This window comes from Brachyistius frenatus, unplaced genomic scaffold, assembly GCF_029030835.1.
Source record: "Brachyistius frenatus isolate BFR_SWC_R1_liver_20210118 unplaced genomic scaffold, ASM2903083v1 Contig_221, whole genome shotgun sequence".
NCBI lineage: Eukaryota > Metazoa > Chordata > Actinopteri > Embiotocidae > Brachyistius > Brachyistius frenatus.
The window spans coordinates 57,293-80,000 of record NW_027210820.1 but is presented as its reverse complement, the minus strand read 5'-3'; the positions used below and the strand labels follow the sequence as shown (position 1 = coordinate 80,000).

The 22,708-nt window shown below is 41.6% G+C and overlaps 2 protein-coding genes across 3 annotated transcripts in view; both read right to left on the bottom strand.

Annotated features, from left to right (window-relative positions):
• Window positions 1-1,182, bottom strand: part of mep1ba (meprin A subunit beta a) — a 9,237-nt gene extending 8,055 nt beyond the window's left edge. The window contains 4 exon segments of the mRNA XM_069719698.1: window positions 361-404; window positions 488-538; window positions 943-970; window positions 1,141-1,182. Of these exon segments, the coding sequence (XP_069575799.1) occupies window positions 361-404; window positions 488-538; window positions 943-970; window positions 1,141-1,182 (165 nt within the window).
• Window positions 1,183-4,259: 3,077 nt separating this feature from the next.
• On the bottom strand, window positions 4,260-22,427 carry LOC138633459 (calcium-activated potassium channel subunit beta-2-like). 2 transcript variants are annotated; one of them, XM_069719703.1, is made up of 5 exons: window positions 22,351-22,427; window positions 6,311-6,418; window positions 6,041-6,211; window positions 5,751-5,946; window positions 4,260-5,614 (listed from the first exon to the last, which is right to left on the bottom strand). In XM_069719703.1, exons 1-5 carry the CDS (start codon window positions 22,398-22,400, stop codon window positions 5,330-5,332), a joined length of 810 nt encoding a protein of 269 aa, XP_069575804.1. In that variant the 5' UTR covers window positions 22,401-22,427; the 3' UTR covers window positions 4,260-5,329. The 2 variants fall into 2 exon arrangements, with proteins under 2 accessions (XP_069575804.1, XP_069575805.1); XM_069719704.1 differs by lacking the exon at window positions 22,351-22,427 and adding an exon at window positions 19,835-19,898.
• Window positions 22,428-22,708: the final 281 nt, after the last annotated feature.

The following is a 22,708-nucleotide window of genomic DNA, read 5'->3' as shown; positions in this document are numbered from 1 at the left end:
CAACATTAATTTTGTCCCATAAGCACGCACACACACACACACACACACACACACACACACACACACACACACACACACACACACACGCACGCACGCACACACACACACACACACACACACACACACACACACACACACACACACACACACACACACACACACACACACAAATTACATTTCTGGTTGGTAATTTGCATGCACAAACACTAGTGTATTTGCAATTTTTTGTTCTCACCTCAAAATGTCCCGCTGGAGACTCAGAATTTAATCACAAATGTAATTCCACAACCAAATAAGCCTTAATATACGGGCTACAAATAATATCAGGAATATGGCTGGTGTCTCGGCTCAATAACTTACATCGTCCTGTTCAATATCTCCTTCCAGCAGGTCCAGCTCTGCAGCTGCAGAGGAAAACATAATTTATTAATGAAAATCCTCAGAGACAGACACAGCACAACGAAACAAAAATAATGAGTCAGCATACCTTCATTGATGTCAAGGATGTCCCAGTCATGGCTGTCATCAACATCAGTTTCTGCAGATGAAGATTCAATGATACTGACATTACATTACCATAACCTGTAACAACCTGAACACTGTGTCAGCATCTGAGGTAGAAATGATCTTTGTAAGAAGTTTCTGTTTCTGCATGGCAGCCCTGTTCAAACTAAACAAACTTACAGCTTCTGCTTTCTTGTTTGTACAATTGAAGGTGCATGAAGAGTGCAACAGGGAAACTAATATTCAGTCCAGTAAAATATAAAAAATGTTTCTTTGAAACCTTAAGGAAGACAGGGCCTTCGACTAAACAATAGAATCTGAAAGATGTTTACATTGACTTGACAGTAATTTAACATCCTAATTAGAACACTTTGTCCCACTTTTGAGCATAGATGTAACACCAGCCACAAAAGTCATCATGTGATTCGACTGATTCACCTGTTTCACCTGTTAGCTTGGCTGCTGCCTGTAAAGTAAATCAAGAAGCACAAATTAATCAATTGTTTTTTAATTTCCATATAAAACTCAGTGGACTATAATCCTGTCCAGTCCTGGAGCATCACACGGTATTAAAGCCTTTTGCTCTGGACATATAATGTAGATGGTTCTGTTATGTCCACATGGGGTTACCCTCACCAGTCCCAGGCCCAACAGCAGAACGATCCACCTGAGAGTCATGACTCCAGCTGCAGACCAATGCTCCCTGCAGCCCTGCTGTGGCTCAAGTACAGCTGCTGCTTTGGTTTAGTACAGAAATTCATTTTTATGACTCTGACTGGGAGGTTTAATTATAAATGCATTGTTAATGATTAGCTTATCTAAGTTTTGTAACCACACTAATAAACATAAACTTTTGCAAAGGGGTTTATACAGGAAGGTTCAACTTTACAAACTCACAGATACAGCTGTGACCTCACCTGAAGGAGCTTGTGGCACAGGTTTAATCAGGGAATTCAATTTAAATTAAATTGTATTAATGCAGTGAAAAATCACAACATTAAAATGTTTCTGTTGTTGTTTCTCAAGAGCAAAAAACCTCCATATTCTGTCTTTTTGTGCAATACAGGTGTAAATATAACACCTTTTACCCCGCTCAAGTTCAATACAGTTTAATTCAGTTCAATTATGTTTTATGTGTATCGCACCAAATCACAACAAAAGTAATCTCAGGACATTTTACATAGTTCGGTCGAGACCATCCAACATTACATCAACATTCCCCGCAGTGACAGTGAGGAGGAAAAACTCCCTTTTAACTCCCTTTTATTTACATACAATGGTTGTTCCTGAGCCACTGCAGTGATTTCCACTACAGAACCATGGCTGCTTTTAATGTAGCGTCATTCGAGGGCCAGAAGATCACGACCATTCAATTTTGATATTCAACATTGTCCCTTGCCTACGGCCATTTTTTTAGATCGTGACTCTTTTGATGATATTAAAATCCTTTTCAATTTTACGTTCAGGAACATTACTCTTAAATTGTCGCACTATTTCCCCACACTTTCTTTTTTTTTATTACCCTATGAAGTTACTGATTGGTTGCCGATTAAGCTAATTACTTGAGATGTTCCACCAGGTGTTTTTTCTGAATCATTACACAACTTTTCCAGTCTTTTTTTTGGCCCTGTCCCAACCCCTTTGATACATGTTGCTGGCATCAAATTTAACATGAGCAAATATTTTTCATAAAACAACATTTCTCAGTTTCAACATTCTATACGTTGTCTTTGGTCTGGCTTAAATCAAATATGGGTTACGTGATATGCAAATCATCACATTCTGTTTTTATTTACATTTTACAAAATGCCACAACTTTTTTGGAAACAGGATTGTAGAAAAAAACATTCATTGGTTTTCCTTGTAGGAGGCCATTTTTTTTTTCTCTTCATGCGGCAATCATGTGCAGAATATCAACTGGTCTGCAGCCTCAGCATGACAAGATGAAACATAACAACATAACCATCTTCTGTTAGATAATATCACTTGCAAAAGAAAAGATTACATTATAATCTTTTTTACACAGTACTTTCCTATTACAGTTATTGTTAGACTCAACCTGCCTCTCTTTTAAACTCACCCACAGCCTGTTAGAAAAAAAATAACATGTTTTATGCGGATGTCCGGTCAGTGTTGATATTTTAACATAAGCTATTGAAGCAATAAATAGCTCAAAAAACACATAGTGAGAAAAGTCATAAAAAATGAAACTGTCACAGTCAAGTTAACAGAATAATATCAGGGTCATAAAAATGACCCTGTTAGACTTAAATTTGCACTTGTGACATTCTGGGTAACAATCCCAACTGATAGTGTTATATCCAAACTTTCTAACATCTGAGAACAGATCAATAAACCAAACAGCCAGTTAAACAATAGCAGCCCTTATTCGGACAACTTTATAAAAAAATTCACTTTTTGGTAAAGAGCTATCAAAGAACTAGCTTTACACTTAGGGGAAATACACAGATTTCCTTACAGGTGTTACAGAAATATACAGTGCATCCAGAAAGTATTCACAGCGCTTCACTTTTTACACATTTTGTTATGTTACAGCCTTATTCCAAAATTTTCCCCTCAAAATTCTACACGCAATATCCCATAATGACAACGTGAAATAGATTTTTTTGAAATTTTTGCAAATCTATTAAAAATAAAAAACGAAAAAATCACACGTCCATAAGTATTCACAGCCTTTGCTCAATACTTTGTTGAAGCACCTTTGGCAGAAATTACAGCCTCAAGTCTTTTTGAGTATGATGCTATAAGCTTGGCTCCTATTCTTGGCCAGTTTCTCCCATTCTTCTTTGCAGGACCTTTCAAGCTCCCATCAGGTTGGATGGGGAGCGTCGGTGCACAGACATCTTCAGATCTCTCCAGAGGTGTTCAATCGGGTTCAAGTCTGGGCTCTGCCTGGGCCTCTCAAAGAGATTCACAGAGTTGTCCCGAAGACATTCCTTTGTTATCTTGGCTGTGTGCTTCGGGTCATTGTCCTGTTGGAAGATGAACCTTCACCCCAGTCTGAGGTCCAGAGCGCTCTGGAGAAGGTTTTCATCAAGGATGTCTCTGTACATTGCTGCATTCATCTTTCCCTCCATCCTGACTAGTCTCCCAGTTCCTGCTGCTGAAAAACATCCCCACAGCATGATGCTGCCACCACCATGCTTCACTGTAGAGATGGTATTGGCCAGGTGATGAGCAGTGCCTGGTTTCCTCCACACATGACGCTTGGCATTCAGGCCAAAGAGTTCAATCTTTGTTTCATCAGACCAGAGAATTTAGTTTCTCCTGGTCTGACAGTCCTTCAGGTGCCTTTTGGTAAACTCCAGGTGGGCTGTCATGAGCCTTTTACTGAGGAGTGTCTTCTGTCTGGCTACTCTACCATACAGGCCTGCTTGGTGGAGTGCTGCAGAGATGGTTGTCCTTCTGGAAGGTTCTCCTCTCTTCACAGAGCAACGTTGGAGCTCTGTCAGAGTGACCATCGGGTTCTTGGTCACCTCCCTGACTGAGGCCCTTCTCCCCCGATCGCTCAGTTTGGCCGGGCGGCCGACTCTAGGAAGAGTCCTGGTGGTTCCAAACTTCTTCCATTTACAGATGATGGAGGCCACTGTGCTCATTGGGACCTTCAATGCTGCAGAAATGTTTCTGTACTCTTCCCCAGATCTGAGCCTCCATACAATCCTGTCTGAGGTCTACAGACAATTCTTTGGACTTCATGTCTTGGTTTGTGCTCTGACATGCACTGTCAACTGTGGGACCTTATGTAGACGGTGTGTGTCTTTCCAAATCATGTCCAATCAACTGAATTTACCAGGTGGACTCCAATCAAGTTGTAGAAACATCTCAAGGATGATCAGTGGAAACAGGAAGCACCTGAGCTCAATTTTGAGTGTAATGGCAAAGACTGTGAATACTTATGTACATGTGATTTTTTTCATTTTTGATTTTTAATAGACTTGCAAAAATTTCAAAAAAAAAATGTTCACGTCATTATGGGATATTGTGTGTAGAATTTTGAGGGAAAAATGAATTTAATCCATTTTGGAATAAGGCTGTAATATAACAAAATGTGGAAAAAGTGAAGCGCTGTGAATACTTTCCGGATGCACTGTACCAATGCAACTTCCCTCATGTTTGTACACTAAATCTAAAATGACAGGATGGCGCTCTTATGTTAGCTTAGCATAAAAACTGAGAAGAGGTGAAATCCGCTAGCGCGAATTAAGAAAATAAAAAGAATACATATATGTGTTAACTGGTGAGCTTTGTAGCTCTTGGGTAGGTTTTATTACTTCAGACAGACCCAGGGTAGCTAGCAATGCTAAACTAAGCTCTCTGCAGGCTGTAGCTTTTTGTTTACCGTGCAGATGCGAGAGTGGCATAAATCCATCACATCCAGAAGTATGTCCTCAAACAACTTACTGTCAAATTATAGAAAGCAGAATAAGGTACTCAAATACTGTGTGATATTTGTACTAGTCTTACAAAATTACCATCTGGCCAACAAAAAGGATAATTTCAATGATTGTTAGTCTGACTGTTAGTGAGCTTCAATCTCCAGCAGGTGAAGCTGCATAAAGACTTTGAATTATCTTTAAATCTGAGTTCGACCCTGGGTCAGAACTGCATGCTTCTCTTCGTAGCTGCTTTGTGATTGTCAGAATGTCTCTGAGTGCCGGGCAATGTTCAGGCTGTCACAGACAGACCACATCTCAGCTTTCATGCCTCCTCTTGGGTCTTTCAGTCTTAGACCCTTGGAACGGCTTCAGTTGTGCCCTTGTTCATTAAAGGGGAGTCCCATCCGACAACGTGGCCTTCCAGTCCTTCATCTCTTCATGCTGCTCAGTCTCTCACACATGATGGACAGGTACTGGGTCAGCTTCACCATGGCAATGATAATGGTTCCTACAATCAAGGTGCAGGTCGGCCAGAACATGGAGTGGAAAACAGCGACCCGACCGTAGATCTGGGTCAGGATGGCGCTGTCCATTCTGTCTGCAGGATCCACAAAACACTGAACTCTGTGCTGAGACCTGAGACGCTCCGAAATGTTCTCAACTACGGCATGCGTGGCTGCGTAGTCTTTATGGCACTTTGGGATGTAGAAGCACTGAAGGAGAGGATAGAAAAAAAGAAAAGTGTCTTTTAAAACTGCACTTTCAATTTCGAAAGTTGAATCCTCTACAGTCAAGCCAGAGATGCCAGTAAAAAAAAAAAAACTTGCAGGACGCAACAGCAGTGAGTACCTCGGGATTGCTGTCCTGGGTCTCCTCGTTATGAAACAGTCGGACCGTCTTCACTGAGGAGTTGAGGCTGACGTAGACCTGTAGACAGGGGTAACGGGAACTCTTCCAGCACTCTGCTCCACAGCTGTATGAACAGTTCACATCCCACACTATGGTGGAGTTCACGATCGTGCAGCTGGCTTCGTCTGTCCACACACTGCACAGAAAGATCATTTCCGGTCATTTCGCCTTGATTTCACAACACAAGAAGCTGCATGGGATGATCTCGTGGTCTTCTCACTGGGTGTTACCTGTCTGAGTAGGAGCGCAGTACGGTGATTCCCAGGACGAAGTACATCATGGCAGAGAAGAAGACCATGCTGAGGCCCAGCAGTATGGCTCGGTCTTCTCCTGCCCGCAGAGCCGTCACCGTCTTCCTCTTGTCCAGGACATCATACTCTCGAATCTTCTGGTAGATGGATCTGAAGGAGGTTAACAGCTGTAGCTGAAGACTAAAGGGGATTGTGGCCCTGATCTTTGGACATCAATCCAAACACAAGCAAGACGAGATAAACTCTCACCTGCGGTCACTTCGTCCATCTGCTGCTTTACTTCCTGCCCACAGAAACATACTTTTTGAGGAATCTGGAAACTGAAGAACACTGTTGCTACCAGAGCAGCTGACCCACCTGCAAAATATACAAAGACTATCGTTAAAAAAAACAACAGACTCTGCACTGCATCTGTTTTCTGTTGTCCTGAAGGTCCTGGGGCCAGTTTAAGATGATATTGACCTCAGGCAATACATTATCACCATCTACTTTTGGGTTAAAGAGTCCTTATCCTCGAGGTGTGCGTCATTGAAAAGATCCTGCCCTTGCATGTGAGCATAGGTTTAAGAGTACTTTAAAGATGCTGAGGATACACCTAAAGTATTACTAACTTCTGACTAACAATTATTTGGATGCAATCAGGAATTTATGTCCAAAATTCCAAAACTACTCCATTAACAGTGCATTATCAACTGGTACCTTTTTTAGTGAACCAATCAATTTCAAAGCTGCTTGACCACAGCAGCACCACATAAATAAGGCCTATATGGTCACAAAGCAACAGAACAAAGGACACCAGATCAGAGCCACCATCTCCATTAACCTGCAAGTCTCACAATACAGAATGATGGAGCCCGATCCAAGGTAACATGAACAAATATTAAACTTCAAGGAAGGTGACTGGAGGGGAAAAACCAGAGTAGATACACAATCACGAGCCTCAGATTATGGTATGAATTTCTGGCATACAGCAGCAACCGAAGCCACTAGGACAAATATACTGTCTTACTGCAATTACAGTTGCATCTTGGTACTACTCCGATACTCTGATGTCAAAAACTAAATGACCTCCAGGATCATGACAAAATAATTGCAAACATGTTCTGCACATTTCTAACCTCAGCACCTGTCAGTTGATGGTTATATACTATAGATAGATAGATAGATAGATAGATAGATAGATAGATAGATAGATAGATAGATAGATAGATAGATAGATAGATAGATAGATAGATAGATAGATAGATAGATAGATAGATAGATAGATAGATAGATAGATAGATAGATAGATAGATAGATACTAGAGGTAGAAAAGGTATAAATATGAAAATGTCAAAATGCATAGTATATACAAATAAAATAGAATAAGTGCAACGGTGTTAACGATGATGCAGGATGGATTTGGTAAAAGCGAAAGTGTGTTTGTTGGCATTCATGAGCAAAGTGAATGGACTTTTAGCCACTGGTGAACCAACTCAGCCACCACTGGAGGCTTTAGTTCACCGTTTTCAATGTGGGAGCGCTGAAGGTTTTCCAGGCAGCACTACAAGCTGCCAAGGCCACGCTCAAGGTGCCCAAGGCCATGCTCAAGGACACGCTCAAAGGTGTCCAAGGCCACACTCGAGGTGCCAAGGACACGCTGAAAGGTGCCCAAGGCCACGCTCAAGCTGCCAAGGACACGCTCAAGGTGCCCAAGGCCACGCTCAAGGTGCCAAGTCCACGCTCAAGGTGGCGAAGGACACGCTCAAGGTGGCCAAGGACACGCTCAAGGTGCCAAGGCCATGTTCAAGGTGCCAATGCCACGCTCAAGGTGCCCAAGGCCACGCTCAAGGACACGCTCAAAGGTGTCCAAGGCCACGCTCAAGGTGCCAAGGACACGCTCAAGGTGCCCAAGGCCACGCTCAAGGTGCCAAGGCCACGCTCAAGGTGCCCAAGGCCACGCTCAAGGTGCCAAGGCCACGCTCAAGGTGCCCAAGGCCACGCTCAAGGTGCCCAAGGCCACGCTCAACGTGCCAAGGACACACTCAAGGTGCCCAAGGCCACGCTCAAGGTTCGAAGGACACGCTCAATGTGCCAAGGCCACGCTCAAGGTACCCAAAGCCATGCTCAAGCTGCCCAAGGCCATCTGCTGACGTGGGACCGACCACACCAGCTCGGACCCCTGCTTGCCACCGCGTTCTTCACCAGATAACCAGAGACTCAAACTCTGAACTAAGGTACCACACTTTTATTTTTCTCGCTGGTTTGAGTGCACCGACCAAATAGTTTTGGGTCTCATCGACTCAAGCCTGCAACAGTGTGGGTTTATTTTTTGTTTCTGCCGGCTTATGTGACAAAGTTTTGAGATTAATTTAGAATCTGAGTTTAAGCCTTATTTCATTTTTGAATTGTTTTGTTTGCCAATTGAACAAGACAGTATTTTCTGTTTTGTATGTTTATTTTTTACATTTTATAAAAGTAAATCAACCAATTATTGTTTCTTACAGATTTGAGTGTGAAGTTGATTATACCTTTTTCTTAAAGTATTTAAACACAAGGTGGTTTAATGTAATAGAAGCTATTGGACATAAATTAAGATGTGTGGATTCATCCAGTCTTTTTTAATTCTTTGGGGACTGACCTGCTCCTTTTGCTTTTTGATTGATTACTCTCCCACAATGAAATATGTTTTGGGAGTTCAGTGTGACAGCTTCTCAATCTGCCCACGTCTTCTGTTTAGTGTGGAAAAACAGTAACCTAAACTAAGTGTGGGGCTGACACGTGTCTCTTCTGAGATGTGTCAGTTTGATTGATGTGTGGTGAGTGTGCTGACGAGCTGCATGCCTTACACAGGTCTACATCTGTGTCTTCCAGTGCTATATTTGTCTAAAGACCGTTATCTTTTTAAACTGATGGAAGAGGTCCAGCACACACACACATGAAGTGGTATGTGCACAGGCTGTCTGCAACACATACTTTCATTCCTTTACAGCTTAAGACCTCCAGCACAAATGGAAACCACCCTCCCTCATGACGCTGATGTCATGAAGGTCAGTCAACACTCACTGGAACCACAGTTCAATATTATACATTCAATAATGAATGCTTCACTGTTGTGATTTACTGTTACAGCAATGTTTTCATTCTTTATAGCAGACATTTAAAAAAATAAACAGTATACCTACCTCTCCGTATAGCTTCAAGCAAGAGAGGAGGACCAAAGGTCAGCCTAACCTTAACCTTAACCCTAACCTTAACCCTAACCTTAACCTTAACCCTAACCTTAACCTTAACAGGAGCAAAAGGTCTTTAAGATGAGTAGATAATCAGGTCATGTCAGACTGCAGTTCACAGAAACCTGATACATTTCTGGAACAAAGCTCTGAGGACTGATGAGATGATAACCAACCAATCAGCTGAAGGTGGCTGCAGTGAACATCTGCGGGAGCTTTGCCAGAGAAGATACAACACACCTGCTGTGGGCTGTGGATCAAACACTTTTCCACCAAATACTAAAAATTATGATTTTGGGCCTAATTTTGTACCCAGGGCAAGTGCAGCGCCAGCATGTTGCGCACCACAACATCAGTGAGGTTTGGAGCACATGTATCAATGTTGTTTGTAAATTAACATGAGCTTTCTAAAGTGAATTTAAGATCATCAGCCCGTGGAGGCCGACTCGTAGTGCTATAAATCTAGTTGTGAGAGCCTGAAGACGAGTACGTTGATTGATTTGATTGGTGACACAACTTCTAATTATCTATTCCTCCTATTTTACCACTGTGCCGTGCCGAGTAGGACCTGCCCTTGTGTTCACCAACATACATGTTTGCCACACATACTTGGCCCTCCGGCGCACCTGAGCTTGAGCTGCACCTGTTCTGGCACATGAAAATAGGCCCCTATGTCTACATCTCCCTCTGTCTCTCCATCTGTCTTTCTGTCTCTGTTCGTCCCACTGAAGAACAGAGAAGATGTAACTGTCCATATACAGACAGTCTGAAGTCAGATGAGGCGTTTAAATGAAAAAGAACAAAACAGAAGATCAAAACATTCGGAAGCTGTTTGCACCTGTTGACTAAAGCAGGACTAGTCAACACGAGAGTGCTGAATGTTGACTGAAGCATGCTTCACTACACACTAACAAACACAGACACACACACACACACACACACACACACACACACACACACACACACACACACACACACACACACACACACACACACACACACACACACACACACACACACACACACACACACACACACACTCGGTATATTAAGTAACAGGGCCGTGAACGATAGACCATCTGACGTGTGCCTGAATACATATTTGTTTTTCCTTATTGTGTATTCTATCTGGTTAGTTGATGACAGTGTTTCAGAGCAGGTTTTTAGGACAGCGGAGGTCTTAACTGCAGCTCATTCATGGTCATTGGTGGGAAGCAAAGAATTGCATTTTAGTAAAATAGAGCTCATTTTGTCAAGAAACTACAAATAACCAGGAATCCTTTGCTTTGATTGCTGGCCAGCTAAACTGGAGGAGGGTGCTGCATACAAAATATATCATACATTTATTTATGGATTATATATTATTCATCTTTAAGACAAGAGTAATGTGGTGGAATTATCTGTGCTATAAATATTTTCAGTTCAATGTTTCAGTATATTTATGAAGACTGTTCTCACTGAAAAATATTGATATCAGCAAAAAAAAAAAAAAAAGGGTTGTATTTTTTTTTTTGCATTTTTTTTTTTTTAAATGAATTATTTATTTTACAAGGCTAAATAAGGTTATTAGTCCCCCTCATACTTTTGTCATTTTTTAATAAGAAAATGTTAAAAAAAATTCACTAGTCAAAAACTCAAACACTTCAAGTTGTATATTGTTTAGTTGTAAATGCACCATTCCACAATTTCAATGCTTCATAAAATTATTCGTGGGCTGCACCATCTTTTTCCTTTTCAAAGAAGACCAAAAGGCATTTCATACCATGACTGGCTAACTCTGCAGCTATTTTAGATATAAGATGTTTTTTCACTGATGTTATGAGTAAATATTACTGAATATTGTCAAGTATGCAACTCAAGTCTTAATGCAAAAAGCTACTGTATCATTTCATGTGATTCAATTGATAATACAGAACATTGGAAAAATCTCTTGTTAATATTACCACAGAAGGTTATCTCAGTTTAAATCACCTGACCTCATCAAATAATAAGTAACAACACTATTAGATTAGACTGTACTAGTGAAAATAAACACAAACTAAAAGATAAAAGAAGAAGACTGCAAGATGATTCAAACTAAAACACAAGAACTGAACAGAATCATCATGTGTGCACTGTAAATTATTGAAATTATCGGTGTCACCAAATGATAACCAAGGAATGGCTCACATTTTATAGTTCCCACACAACTAGTGAAGATGTAACCGAGCTCACCTGAGTTGTGATGGTGGAGTCAGACAGAAGTCAATGTTGGAGCAGTTGTCCCCTAACATGGCACCTTCACTGCAGTCACACATCAGCTCATTTGAACCTTTATCCAAATGATTGCTGCCATTCAATGCATTCAATGTTAGTGACTGCTGCCTGAGAGAAAGGCTCAGTACTCCTCAATTTATCTGCTGAAGCCCAACAACAAGAATGAAGTTAGGTATCAAAGACTATGAAATCCCTTTAGCCCATACAAACACTCTAGGTAAAACAGAATGAACTTTTGTTAGTTTTGCTAGTTTTAAAATCTGTTCATATATTCTACTCAGCAGAAAACTGAGAAAATAAAGATCCATCCTCCAAACTGTGAGCTACAGGTCTGCATGGCGGAGGTCTGCTGTTCAGTCTGAGGTCTCAGTTTACATCAGCCTCATCTGCATTTGGCAGTGTGGATGTGGGTGGTGGCTGCTGGGCTGTGTGGACTGAGCTTAACAGTCAGGAAGGAATTGATTTTATTTGATTTTTTTGGGGTTAGGTTTGTCAATGTATCCAAAAAAAACATAAAGTCAGAAACCCTTTTGGATAGTTACATGGAGGTGGAGAGAACTTTTCTGTCACTCATATGTAGTCAGGTTTGGAGAGATTGACTGTTTAAATTGAGCACTACAAACCAACCATACTGCAGCAGGTCTGAGCTACCGTGGGGGTTCCTTGGAGACAGATGACGCGCTCAGTCAGACGTTCGGGTGTAAAATGCCTTTATTTGCCCGGCCCACACAACAATGTCTCTGTGCAACCTCTTCTCCTCGCCTCCTTCTCCCTGCTCCCTTTATTAGGGGAGAGCTCATCAGCCCCCATCCAGCTCAGCTGTGCTCATCAGTTCGTATTCGGTCAGCTGTGCTCAACACATCTTCCCGGCATCGTTCCCTGAACCACTCCTCCCACTCTCTACCTCCTGCAGCTGAGCTAACCACACCCCGCCATCACACATACAGTCTGTTGAACAACTGACTAACTTGTCTCTAAGCAGAGGAAGAACAACAGCTGAATTAGACACCAAACTGAGCCAGGCTGCACTGTCTGTGGCTCACAGCTTCAGTTTTCTTCACTGTGAATAACAGTCTGGGTACTTGGCCCATATTAGCATCTGCACAGCCACTCTGAAGGGTGGACCAATCCAGGACCAGTATCGGTGGTTCATCACTGTAATTGGATGGCTGGTGACTATGTTGGACTATTGAAAAAATCTGGTTTCATCACCAGCATTTTTCCATGACAGGATCTGTATATACCAACAACTAGATCATGGTTAAGTTTAGCGAAACTTGTGGAAAATAAGCTATGGTTACGCAGCAAAAGTGAAATGCCATATAAACCCATCCACTTTTTGACCTCAATGCCTCCACCCTAAGGGTACACTAGTTCCTGTAGTGTCACTAAACATTGCTACTAAATATAAAATGTGAAGGGCAGAACTTTTCAATATTCTACTACGGTAAATGGAGAGATGTTGGTGAAACGCACCAATCTCCAATGACCCAAAAAACGTTCAGGGGCCACCGAGTTTTAATCATTTTATTTTATTTTGAATGTTTAATAAATTCTAGTCAGTTTTACTTTTTACTTTCAAATTTTTTATTTTGAAATTCTAAGTTAGCCCGCCTCTGGCTGAGTAATGCTTTGGTCTTTGTTGTGATTATAGTCTGGATGTCATAGTTTTGGACTTTTGTCTGCCCCATTTGTTGTTTGGTTTGTGCCTTGTGTTGCTCCTTCCAACCACCAGAGGTCCTTAGTCCCTGTTACTCTTCATGCCCAGTTTCCACCTCATCTGCTCCGAATTCCCCAATCTGCCCCAGCTGCAGCCACTGCATCATCAGCCCGTTTTGATACGTTACCACCACTTGTTTGCCAGATGGTCCTCAAGTTTTTTCAAATTTTTTTTCAGCTTTTTGTTCCACCTTCATTTGTATTTGGTCGTGCACTCATTAGGATGCAACGACTGGAAAGATTTACCAACGGACCGCGGCCATATGCCTATAATCACACAGTGACTCTGGGTACAAGGTAAAATGAAAAAGTTCAGAGACTGTAGAGCATTAACGGAGCGCTGCACGGTCATGTACATGCACGAGGAAAGCAATTACCTTTTCTAAGTTACGTCTCTTGATCAACATCAGCACCTGAGTTCCACACATTTTTGTGACCGCTGGTACGTGAACTTTTGTGATTTCACCATGGACCTAAAACCGAGCACAGAAACATCCGATTTTGTGTCGAACTCTGGAAATTGTCAACAGAGACCCTTGAGATGCTTCAGAAAGTCTACGGCAATCAATCAATGAGCCGGGTGAGGTGTTCTGAGTGACATTCACGTTTCAAGGGGGGCAGAACGTCACTGTCCAGGACTGAAAGAGGTGAAAATTTGGGAACTGAGACCAGTTTCTGGAGTTTTGAACGTTATTGCCTGATATTTAGGCTGCTCAACAGTTCAGGGTCTCCTTAGTTGTATTGTTCATGTCCTGATGCTCCAGATGTTTTCAATGATTAACAGGTCTGGACTGCAGGAGGCCAGTTTATCAGCGGACTCTTCTACTAGAGAACCATGCTGTTGGAATACGTGCAGAATGTGGTTGGACGTTGTTCTGCTGAAATAAACAAGACCTTCCCTGAAAGAGACGTTGTCTGGATGGCAGCATATGTTGCTCCAAAACCTGAATATCTCATTCAGCATTAATGCTTCCTTCCAGATGTTCAAGCTACCCATACCATGTGCACTAATGCATCCTGTACCATCACAGATGCTGGCTTTAGAACTGAGCTGATAACAAGCTGGATGGTCCCTCTCCTCTTTAACCTGGAGGATGCAGCGTCCATGATTTCCAAACAGAATCTCAGATTGTGATCCATCAGACCTCAGGACAGTTGTCCACTTCACCTCAGTCCATCTTCAATGATCTCGGTCCAGAGAAGGTGGCGGTGTTTCTGGATCATGTTTCTATCTGGTTTCTTCTTTGGAGAGTTTTAACATCATTTGTGGACGCAGCGATGAACTGTGTTCACAGACGATGGTTTTCACAAGTGTTCCTGAGCCCATGCAGTGATTTCCACTCCAGAATAGTGTGTTTTTAATGCAGTGCTGCCTGAGGGCCCGAAGATCACCACCATCCAATATTGGTTTCCAGCCTTGTCCCTTGTGTTCAGAGATTTCTCCAGACTCTCTGAATCTTTTAATGATATTATGAACTGTAGACGATGAAATCCTCTAATTCTTTGTAGTTTTACGTTGAGGAACATTAGTATTATTAAAAGTAAGATGGCGCCATGCTAGTGGCAGCCTGTTACAGCAGCTCCCCCCCTCGAGTGTGTTTTAAGTATTTTTCTTTCTTTCTCCTCTTCTGAGTTGTTTCTTTTCTTTCACATGTGTTAAGTGACGGTCAGACAATGGACCGTAACTTTTCCTCTTTTCTGGTGGCTCTTCTTCTACTTTTTCCCCTCTTCGTAACGGAGAGCTACACACAGTGGACCGGGGCCTTTGTTTACTCTCGTGATCAGCTGATCACGCTGAGTAGGCCTCTACTGCTGCTGCCCGGAGCGAGGCCTGAAATCCCAGACAAACTTTGGAGAAGACGTCGGGGTTGCAGAGCTGGAGCTAAGATGAAGGTGAAGAGGAGGAGATATAAACCAGCGGTACCGGAGATCTTAACGGGGAACGTGAGGTCGTTGGCCAACAAGACAGACGAGCTCGGCGCTGGTAAAGACCCAGAGAGAGTACCGGGAGTGCAGCATCATGTGTTTCACCGAGACATGGCTGCACTCACATCTCCCGGACCACAGCGCGGCCGTACCCGGCTTCAGGACCGTTCGGGCGGACAGAGACGTTGTTCGGAGAGGCAAGAAGAAAGGTGGAGGGATTGCAGTCTATGTGAACGAGAGGTGGTGTAATCCCGACCACGTGTGTGTGAAGGAACGTTTTTGTAGCCCGGACATTGAACTTCTAGCCGTGGGGATGCGCCCGTATTATTTGCAGAGGGAGTTCACGTCCACCATTGTTATCGCTGTGTACGTTCCTCCATCAGCTGATGTAGAGGCAGCAGTGGACACCATCTACTCCACTGTGTCTAAACTACAGACTCAGCATCCCGGTGCATTTCTGTTAGTTACTGGAGACTTTAACCAGTCTGGATAAAGTCCTGCCAACTGTTCACCAGTATGTTAACTGCCCCACAAGGAACAATAAAACTCTGGACCTACTGTATGCTAATGCCATGGATGCATACAGTACTACTGCCCTTCCCCCCCTTGGTAGATCAGACCACAACCTGGTCCTGCTGACTCCCAGGTATGTTCCTCTGGTGCAGAGGCAGCCTGTAACCACCAGGACTGTGAGGAGGTGGACACAGGAGGCTAAAGACACCCTGCAGGACTGCTTTGAGTCCACGGACTGGAATGTGCTGTTTGGACCACATGGGGAGGACATCAACAGCATGACGGACTGTATCACAGATCTGATCCAGATACAGGAGATCATTCCAGATGCAGGAGATCATTCCTGTCTACAATAAGAGTGGACAATAACTCCTCTCTGGCAAAATCCATCACACAACAATAATACCGTTGGTTGTCTGTTTTCTTGTTTGTTTAAATATTTGCACTATTGTTTAGTTAGTTTTAATTTAATTGAATTATTCTATTTTATTTCATTCTATTTATTGTATATACTGTGCATTTTTATATTTAATATTTTACTGTTGTTTTATTTCTTTCCTGTATCTATAATGCTGCTGTAGCAAAAAAAAAAATGCCCCCTTGGGGATTAATGAAGTATCTATCTATTATTCTTAGATTTTTGCAGCTCTTTTTTATACCAAATCATGTTACTGCTCTGTTGCCAATTAACAATTAAATTGTTGTGTGATGTTCCACCAGGTATTTTTTTTTTTTTGTCTTTACACAACTTTTCCTTTTCTTGATCCCGTCCCAACTTTTTTGAGAAGTGTTGCTGCCATCAAATTCAAAATGAGCAAATATTTTTCATAAAACAATTACATTACATTTCTCAGTTTCAACATTTAATATGTTGTCTTTGGTTTATTTTCAATTAAATATGGGTTTAAATGATTTGCAAATCATTGCATTCTGTTTGTAATCACATTTTACACAGCGTCCCAAATATTTTGGAAACAGAGTTGGAAAAGAAAAGGAAGAAAGAAGAGCCGATGTGGATCCACAAACCCTCAGACGCAAGTCTTCAACTGTGACTAACATGTCTATTAAAGCCAACATGTACAATAGATTACAAAAAGCATGTTCCATTATGAGGGAACTAAAAGGTTTCCACATGTCTTGCTATTTTATGTGGATAAAAACACCGAGCTATTTATTATCCTTTATTATAACTGCTGAAAAGGTCATGGACAGCAAATTATTGTGCTGTTGAAACCACATGGAGAATGTTCTCTGATGTGGTCAAATGTTCTGACATATACACGTTCACACAATCTGTAAGATATCCCCAACAGCATCCTTAGACGTCTGCACACACACACACACACACACACACACACACACACACACACACACACACACACACACACACACACACACACACACACACACACACACACACACACACACACACGCGCTGGCTTCATTTCAAACAGGTCATGAGCCAAGCCACTTGTCTCTCTGACACGTAATCCTCAGCGTTCCTGGAAGGCAGGACAGTCAGGTGGCAGGGTGACGGCACAGGTGCTGCTGTTCTCGGTGACACGGTTGGACTCACAGACACACGGCCATGCCTTGTTCTCACACACACACACACACACACACACACACACACACACACACACACACACACACACACACACACACACACACACACACACACACACACACACACACACACACACACACACACACACACACACGCACTCATGTCTTTACCCTGAAACATTATGAATTACGGGGACTTTAGTTTTGTCCCCACAAGGACGGCAGGCCCCCACAGTGTCACTGTGAAAACAGAGTTATGTCCCCACAACAGGACTAATACAAACAGGCACACAGAAGGTGCATCTCACCAGTGATGTCATGGTTCTTTTTCTGGAAGGTTATGTGGATGGCATGTGTTCAGTGTGCGTCGTCTGCAGTTGTCTTTTTCTGGCTGACTGTGGAACGGACAGTGAGAGTCTGACACAGCTGTTCATCTTTGTTAAGAGTCAAGTCCCCGCAGTGCAGCTGATAAAATACGGCTGAAGTAAAATGTCGTGAGTGTCAACTGAACAGTGGAGATGCAGATGTGGGGTAAAGCGACGTGGACGACAGCTGTCAGCCTGGGCATCCTGGACATCTGTTCAGTGTGTTCAAACTTCATGAGATCATGCTATCTTGAATCTCATCACCTTGGTACTGAAAAGGTTATATGGAAAATACCCGCTGGTATTAGAGGTCAAGAGTTCACAGCTAAATTTTTCTTAGGATGCCCCTAGTGGTTGAAATGTCACAGCACACACAAAGGCATCCCCCCTTGGAGCACCTGTAGCATCCTTTGTCTGTTTCGCTTTATGAGCTAAAAAGTAACATTAAATAATTTATTCATAGATGGAAGCAGGTAACAATCAAAACAACAAACCACACGATAAAGTGACGAATATTGTTTCCTCAACTTGTAGCATCATGTGAAAGTGATAGAGGAGCACAGGAAGAGAAAAACACCGAGCAGGATGGTGTGATGTACCGTAGATTAAAGTTGGCCTGTCTGCCACATATTTTGTTGTGATTGTTAGAATGGGTGTTAATGGCAGAGCGGTAGAGACAGCTGCTGTTAATGGTTCAGTCCAAACTCAGCGGCTCCTCAGCGAGGTAACATTGATGGAATGAGCCACTCTGCTTGGAAGTCAGTTTAGTACATGTCATTAAATTATCAGCTGAGCTGCAGTTTACGGTAGCTGGTGGAGGGTTCACTCCATCCAAATATGAAGGAAACATATTTCCTTCACCAAAAATGTTTCCTTCATATTTGGATGGAGTGAACCCTCTATATATATCTATATATATTTATATATATATATTCTCCTGTCAAACTGAAAATAACATGCAAAAAATACACTTTCACAAAATGTCTAACAAGCGGTTGTCAACCTGACTACACATTCAATTCTCAATGTCTCTTGAAATATTTAATAAAATCTGGTTTATTTGGCTCCTTTGTTACTGTGTTTTGAAATTATACAGAATTGCCAGCTGCATTTAATTATTACAACATATATGGGTTCTCTCTTTTCTTCCCACCCAATGGGTAGCTGCTTTTCACACACAAACTACAAACACACACATTTATGGCTTTGAAAGGCCGACACAGTGGAGCAGTAATACCAAGAAGAGAGACAGGAGAGTGTTTAAATATACAACAAATTAAACCAAATGAAACTCAGGACATTAAAAAGATGAACAAATATATAAATGTAATTTCAACACTGACATACAGTACCTTTAATTGAAATTGTGAACATTTTACACATCAGGCCAACAAAAACATTTGCATTAATTCAACGTTATGTTTTTTTCCACTCAATATAACGTATATAGATAAAAAGGTTTCCTTTAGCTTTAAAATACTCCACTATGTTCACCATTGTTTCTCACTTTTGTCTGTTTTTCTTGCAGTGGACTTTCAAGGGTTTTGCTGGTGAGAGCAGTGACAGTGAAACAAAACATTCAAGTTTTGGATCATTAAGAAAAACAAGATGCTAAAAGATGCTAAAAGCCTCCTCAGAGAGTCTTGTTATAATTCTCTGAGGTTTTGTCACTACCAACAGCAATGTTCACTTTGAACATAGCATTTAATACATTGTACAATATAAAAATCTTTAACATATCCAGTAATGAATTTTGACGAGAGCACCTTTAACATCAGAAGTCTTCTACATCTCTGCAGCAGCATCGTTTAGCTGCAGTCAGTATGTCACATTTTCACCACTGATGAAAACATCCTGCGAGGAAAAACTTTGACACATTTTGCTCAGCGTCCGGTTAAAACATGGCTGAGAGCAAGTTCTGTACAAAACACTGCTGAAACTTCTCCAGCACAATGAAGGTCAAGTTATCAGACATCAGAATCTACCACCACTATAAAACACTCCGCACTGATTTAGTTTCCATGTCGGAGACTGACAAAGGCAGCTATTATACAGACAGACCTCACATATTGAGGGAACGTCTCTGATGCCATGGCTGCACCCTTATCACATCCAGTAATCCTGAAAACTTTTCAGCAGTGTAATCAAACACCTTCTCGAACGGCATCAGAAGGTTTTCCAAGTTTTCTCATTTTGTCAAATTTGCATGAACTCACCTACAACTGCAGCAGAAGTTCAGGAGGTTTTCTGGCTGCAGGTGTTCATTTTGTGTTTTAAATCCATTGCTCAGTGAAGAAGTGTCTGCTGGGCTGAATCAACATGTGATACTATCAGGACTGAAGCAGCTCCAGCCCCCAGCATGCCGATCATACTGCAGACTGAGCAGCAGCCATAGTAACACACTGCCCCTCACTGCTCTCACTGTAATTACAATGTGATGGTGATTGTCTGTGGGATGTGAGAGAGAGACCAACCCAGTATAACAGCAAGGCGTGAAATAGACACGCCTGTCCACTACAGCAAAATCGAGAAAGCTAGGCTTGAGGCTGTCGAGGCGTTAGTAAATCACATGGTTGAATTTATGCAGTACATTTCATTTTCCTATAAATTGATCCAGGCCAAAGCGTGTAATAGACACGCCAGTCGACTATAGCAACTGTCACGCCTAGACATCTCAGAGTGTAGCTATCTCACGTTTTGCTGTAGTAGATGGGCTTGGCCATTACACGCTTTGCCGTGATACTGGGTTGGATAGGTCTATGTCGAGAAAAGTACACGGGGCTATTGAAAAAAAAAAAAAAAAGGAGGAGCCGTGGGAGGTGGTCTCAGAATTTCCTAAATTAAAGCGGTAGAAATCTCCCATTTATCTGAGATTATATAGTCTCACATGTCTAACTCACAGCAAAGTCATCAACATGTGGATACTTATGATAACATGATGATTCTGGTTTAAAATTACAATGGTACAAGTAATTTCTATAACTGACTACAATGTAGTATGAAAAGGCTCATAATTTGCTCAGGTCATACTGCAGGCATAATACACAGATTCATCCAACCTAGCAAAGTCAAGTGATGTAGTTCCTTAACAAAATAAATATACTTTTTTCAGAGTTTTTTTCATGCAAGTATGTGACTATAATTTTTGAGATTTTTTTTCTTGTAAATTTACAAATTTAATCGAGGAAATTTAGAGGGTTTTTTTTTTTACTAAAATTACTTTTGGGATTATCAATCTAGGTCCATTATCATTAATATTATTTTTCAATTACCTACAATGGCCTCAATAGTCGTAACAAGAGAACAAGAGAGAGAGAAAGGTATAAAAGACTGCGAGAAGAAAAAGAACAACAAAGGTGATGGACAAAAAATATTTTCTCATCAAAGTAGTAATGAATAAGGTTAAAATGTCTGAGGTGTCTGACCAATACATTTATAATGCACTTCATCAATAAGGCAATAAAGAGTCCTCATAACCCCTAAAATGACTCCTATGGCTGGTCAAAACCAACTCATACACTATGATTTATGGGACATCTTGTTAGGAAACTGAAACCTGTGAAAAATATTCTGTTCTCCTAAAAACAAAACTCTGACATGTCCGCGTCTTATTAAGTCTAATAATAACGCTCCTTTGAGCTCTGTTTTTGCCTCCATCAACAGGAGAAAATACGTGGCTCTGCCACAAGCTTCACGATGTTCACAGTCACTAACATTATTGTTTGTTACTGAGAAGGGTTGTGGGTTTTCACACAGTTCAAATTTAAAACAAAGTTAATGTTGCAAGCTGTAAAACCAAAACAACGACCTTAAAGATGTTAAAAGGCTCTGCAGACTGCACCCAGACTGCAGCTTGGTGATATTTTTTTGTGTGTGCATCCCTAAAAGTAATTAGTGTCATAATTCATGAAGTTATTTAATCCATTAATTATTAGTGCAGCTTTGAGGTTATGGAAATGTTGACAGCCACTAGCAAACTGTAGGAACAGATTACCGCCACGTTTAAAGAAAATATGTAAAAAGAAGCAAGATTCAAATGGGACACTCATGACAGACACTTTGTGCACCTGCTCACAATTTAAACATCATTTCACTGCACTGTCTGCTCTCTACGATGCACCGAATATTTACTGTTGGCCTACATAACAGGAGAAACTCTGACCTCAGTACACACAGTCACAAATGAAAAATGAATGTATCAGGATCCTTAAGATGTGGCACTGCTACAGTAAGCACCTTGCAAAACAACAGGGAGGGGTTTTAAACCTATTGAACAGATGTATTATCTTTAGCTATCTTAGCTTTAACGTTTAATCTCACATTTTGTGACTTAGTTGTATTCTCAGAAGACTGTTTCAACAACAGATAACCAGGAGGCACCTTTGTGGTCACGAATAGTCCACTCACACATGAAAGAGGAAACATTTTATTCGTTTTTAATTTGTCTGGTTTAAACTACAGAAATTATATTTGTAGTTTCCACAAAAAACATAAAGTGGAATTTAGGACACTAAAGATCGACATGTGGATCTTTACGTACATTAATAACAGTTATCAGTTTGTGACATAAGCATTCTAAACCCGAAGGCTCAATATGGCTGACTAAGCTCCTCCTGCTGTCTTTCTGTCATACAAAACAAAATCAAACAGGGTGTCACATGTTGAAGAGTTAAAAACCAGGAGGTGAAACATACATTAGAGCTGCAGATGGAAGAAGAGATCGGGGGCTCACCCTGAGGTGCAGCGGGAACCGGACCCTCTGAAGCTCCTCTGTTGCAGCATGCTGTGTTACTGTCTGACTGTATGACTGGGAGGACTGCACACACACACACACACACACACACACACACACACACACACACACACACACACACACACACACACACACACACACACACACACACACACACACACACACACACACACACACACACACACACACACACACACACAGGATGGAGTGGAATCCAATAAGCAAACAGAAAGAGAATTGGAGGAAGTGGAGGCTTTGCTCACTTTCTGATTGGAGGAAGAGAATGAAAACGGCTACACACTCATATCAACTCCGTTTAATGAAGGTGGGGCTTCAA

Excerpts from the sequence above, each read along its gene's own strand:
- LOC138633459 (XM_069719703.1), bottom strand. The coding sequence starts at position 22,400 with ATGCTGCAACAGAGGAGCTTCAGAGGGTCCGGTTCCCGCTGCACCTCA. Across the intron at positions 6,419-22,350 it reads GGTTCCCGCTGCACCTCAGG|GTGGGTCAGCTGCTCTGGTA; the intron begins GTGAGCCCCCGA and ends TATATTTTGCAG. Across the intron at positions 5,615-5,750 it reads CCCAGGACAGCAATCCCGAG|TGCTTCTACATCCCAAAGTG; the intron begins GTACTCACTGCT and ends CCTCTCCTTCAG.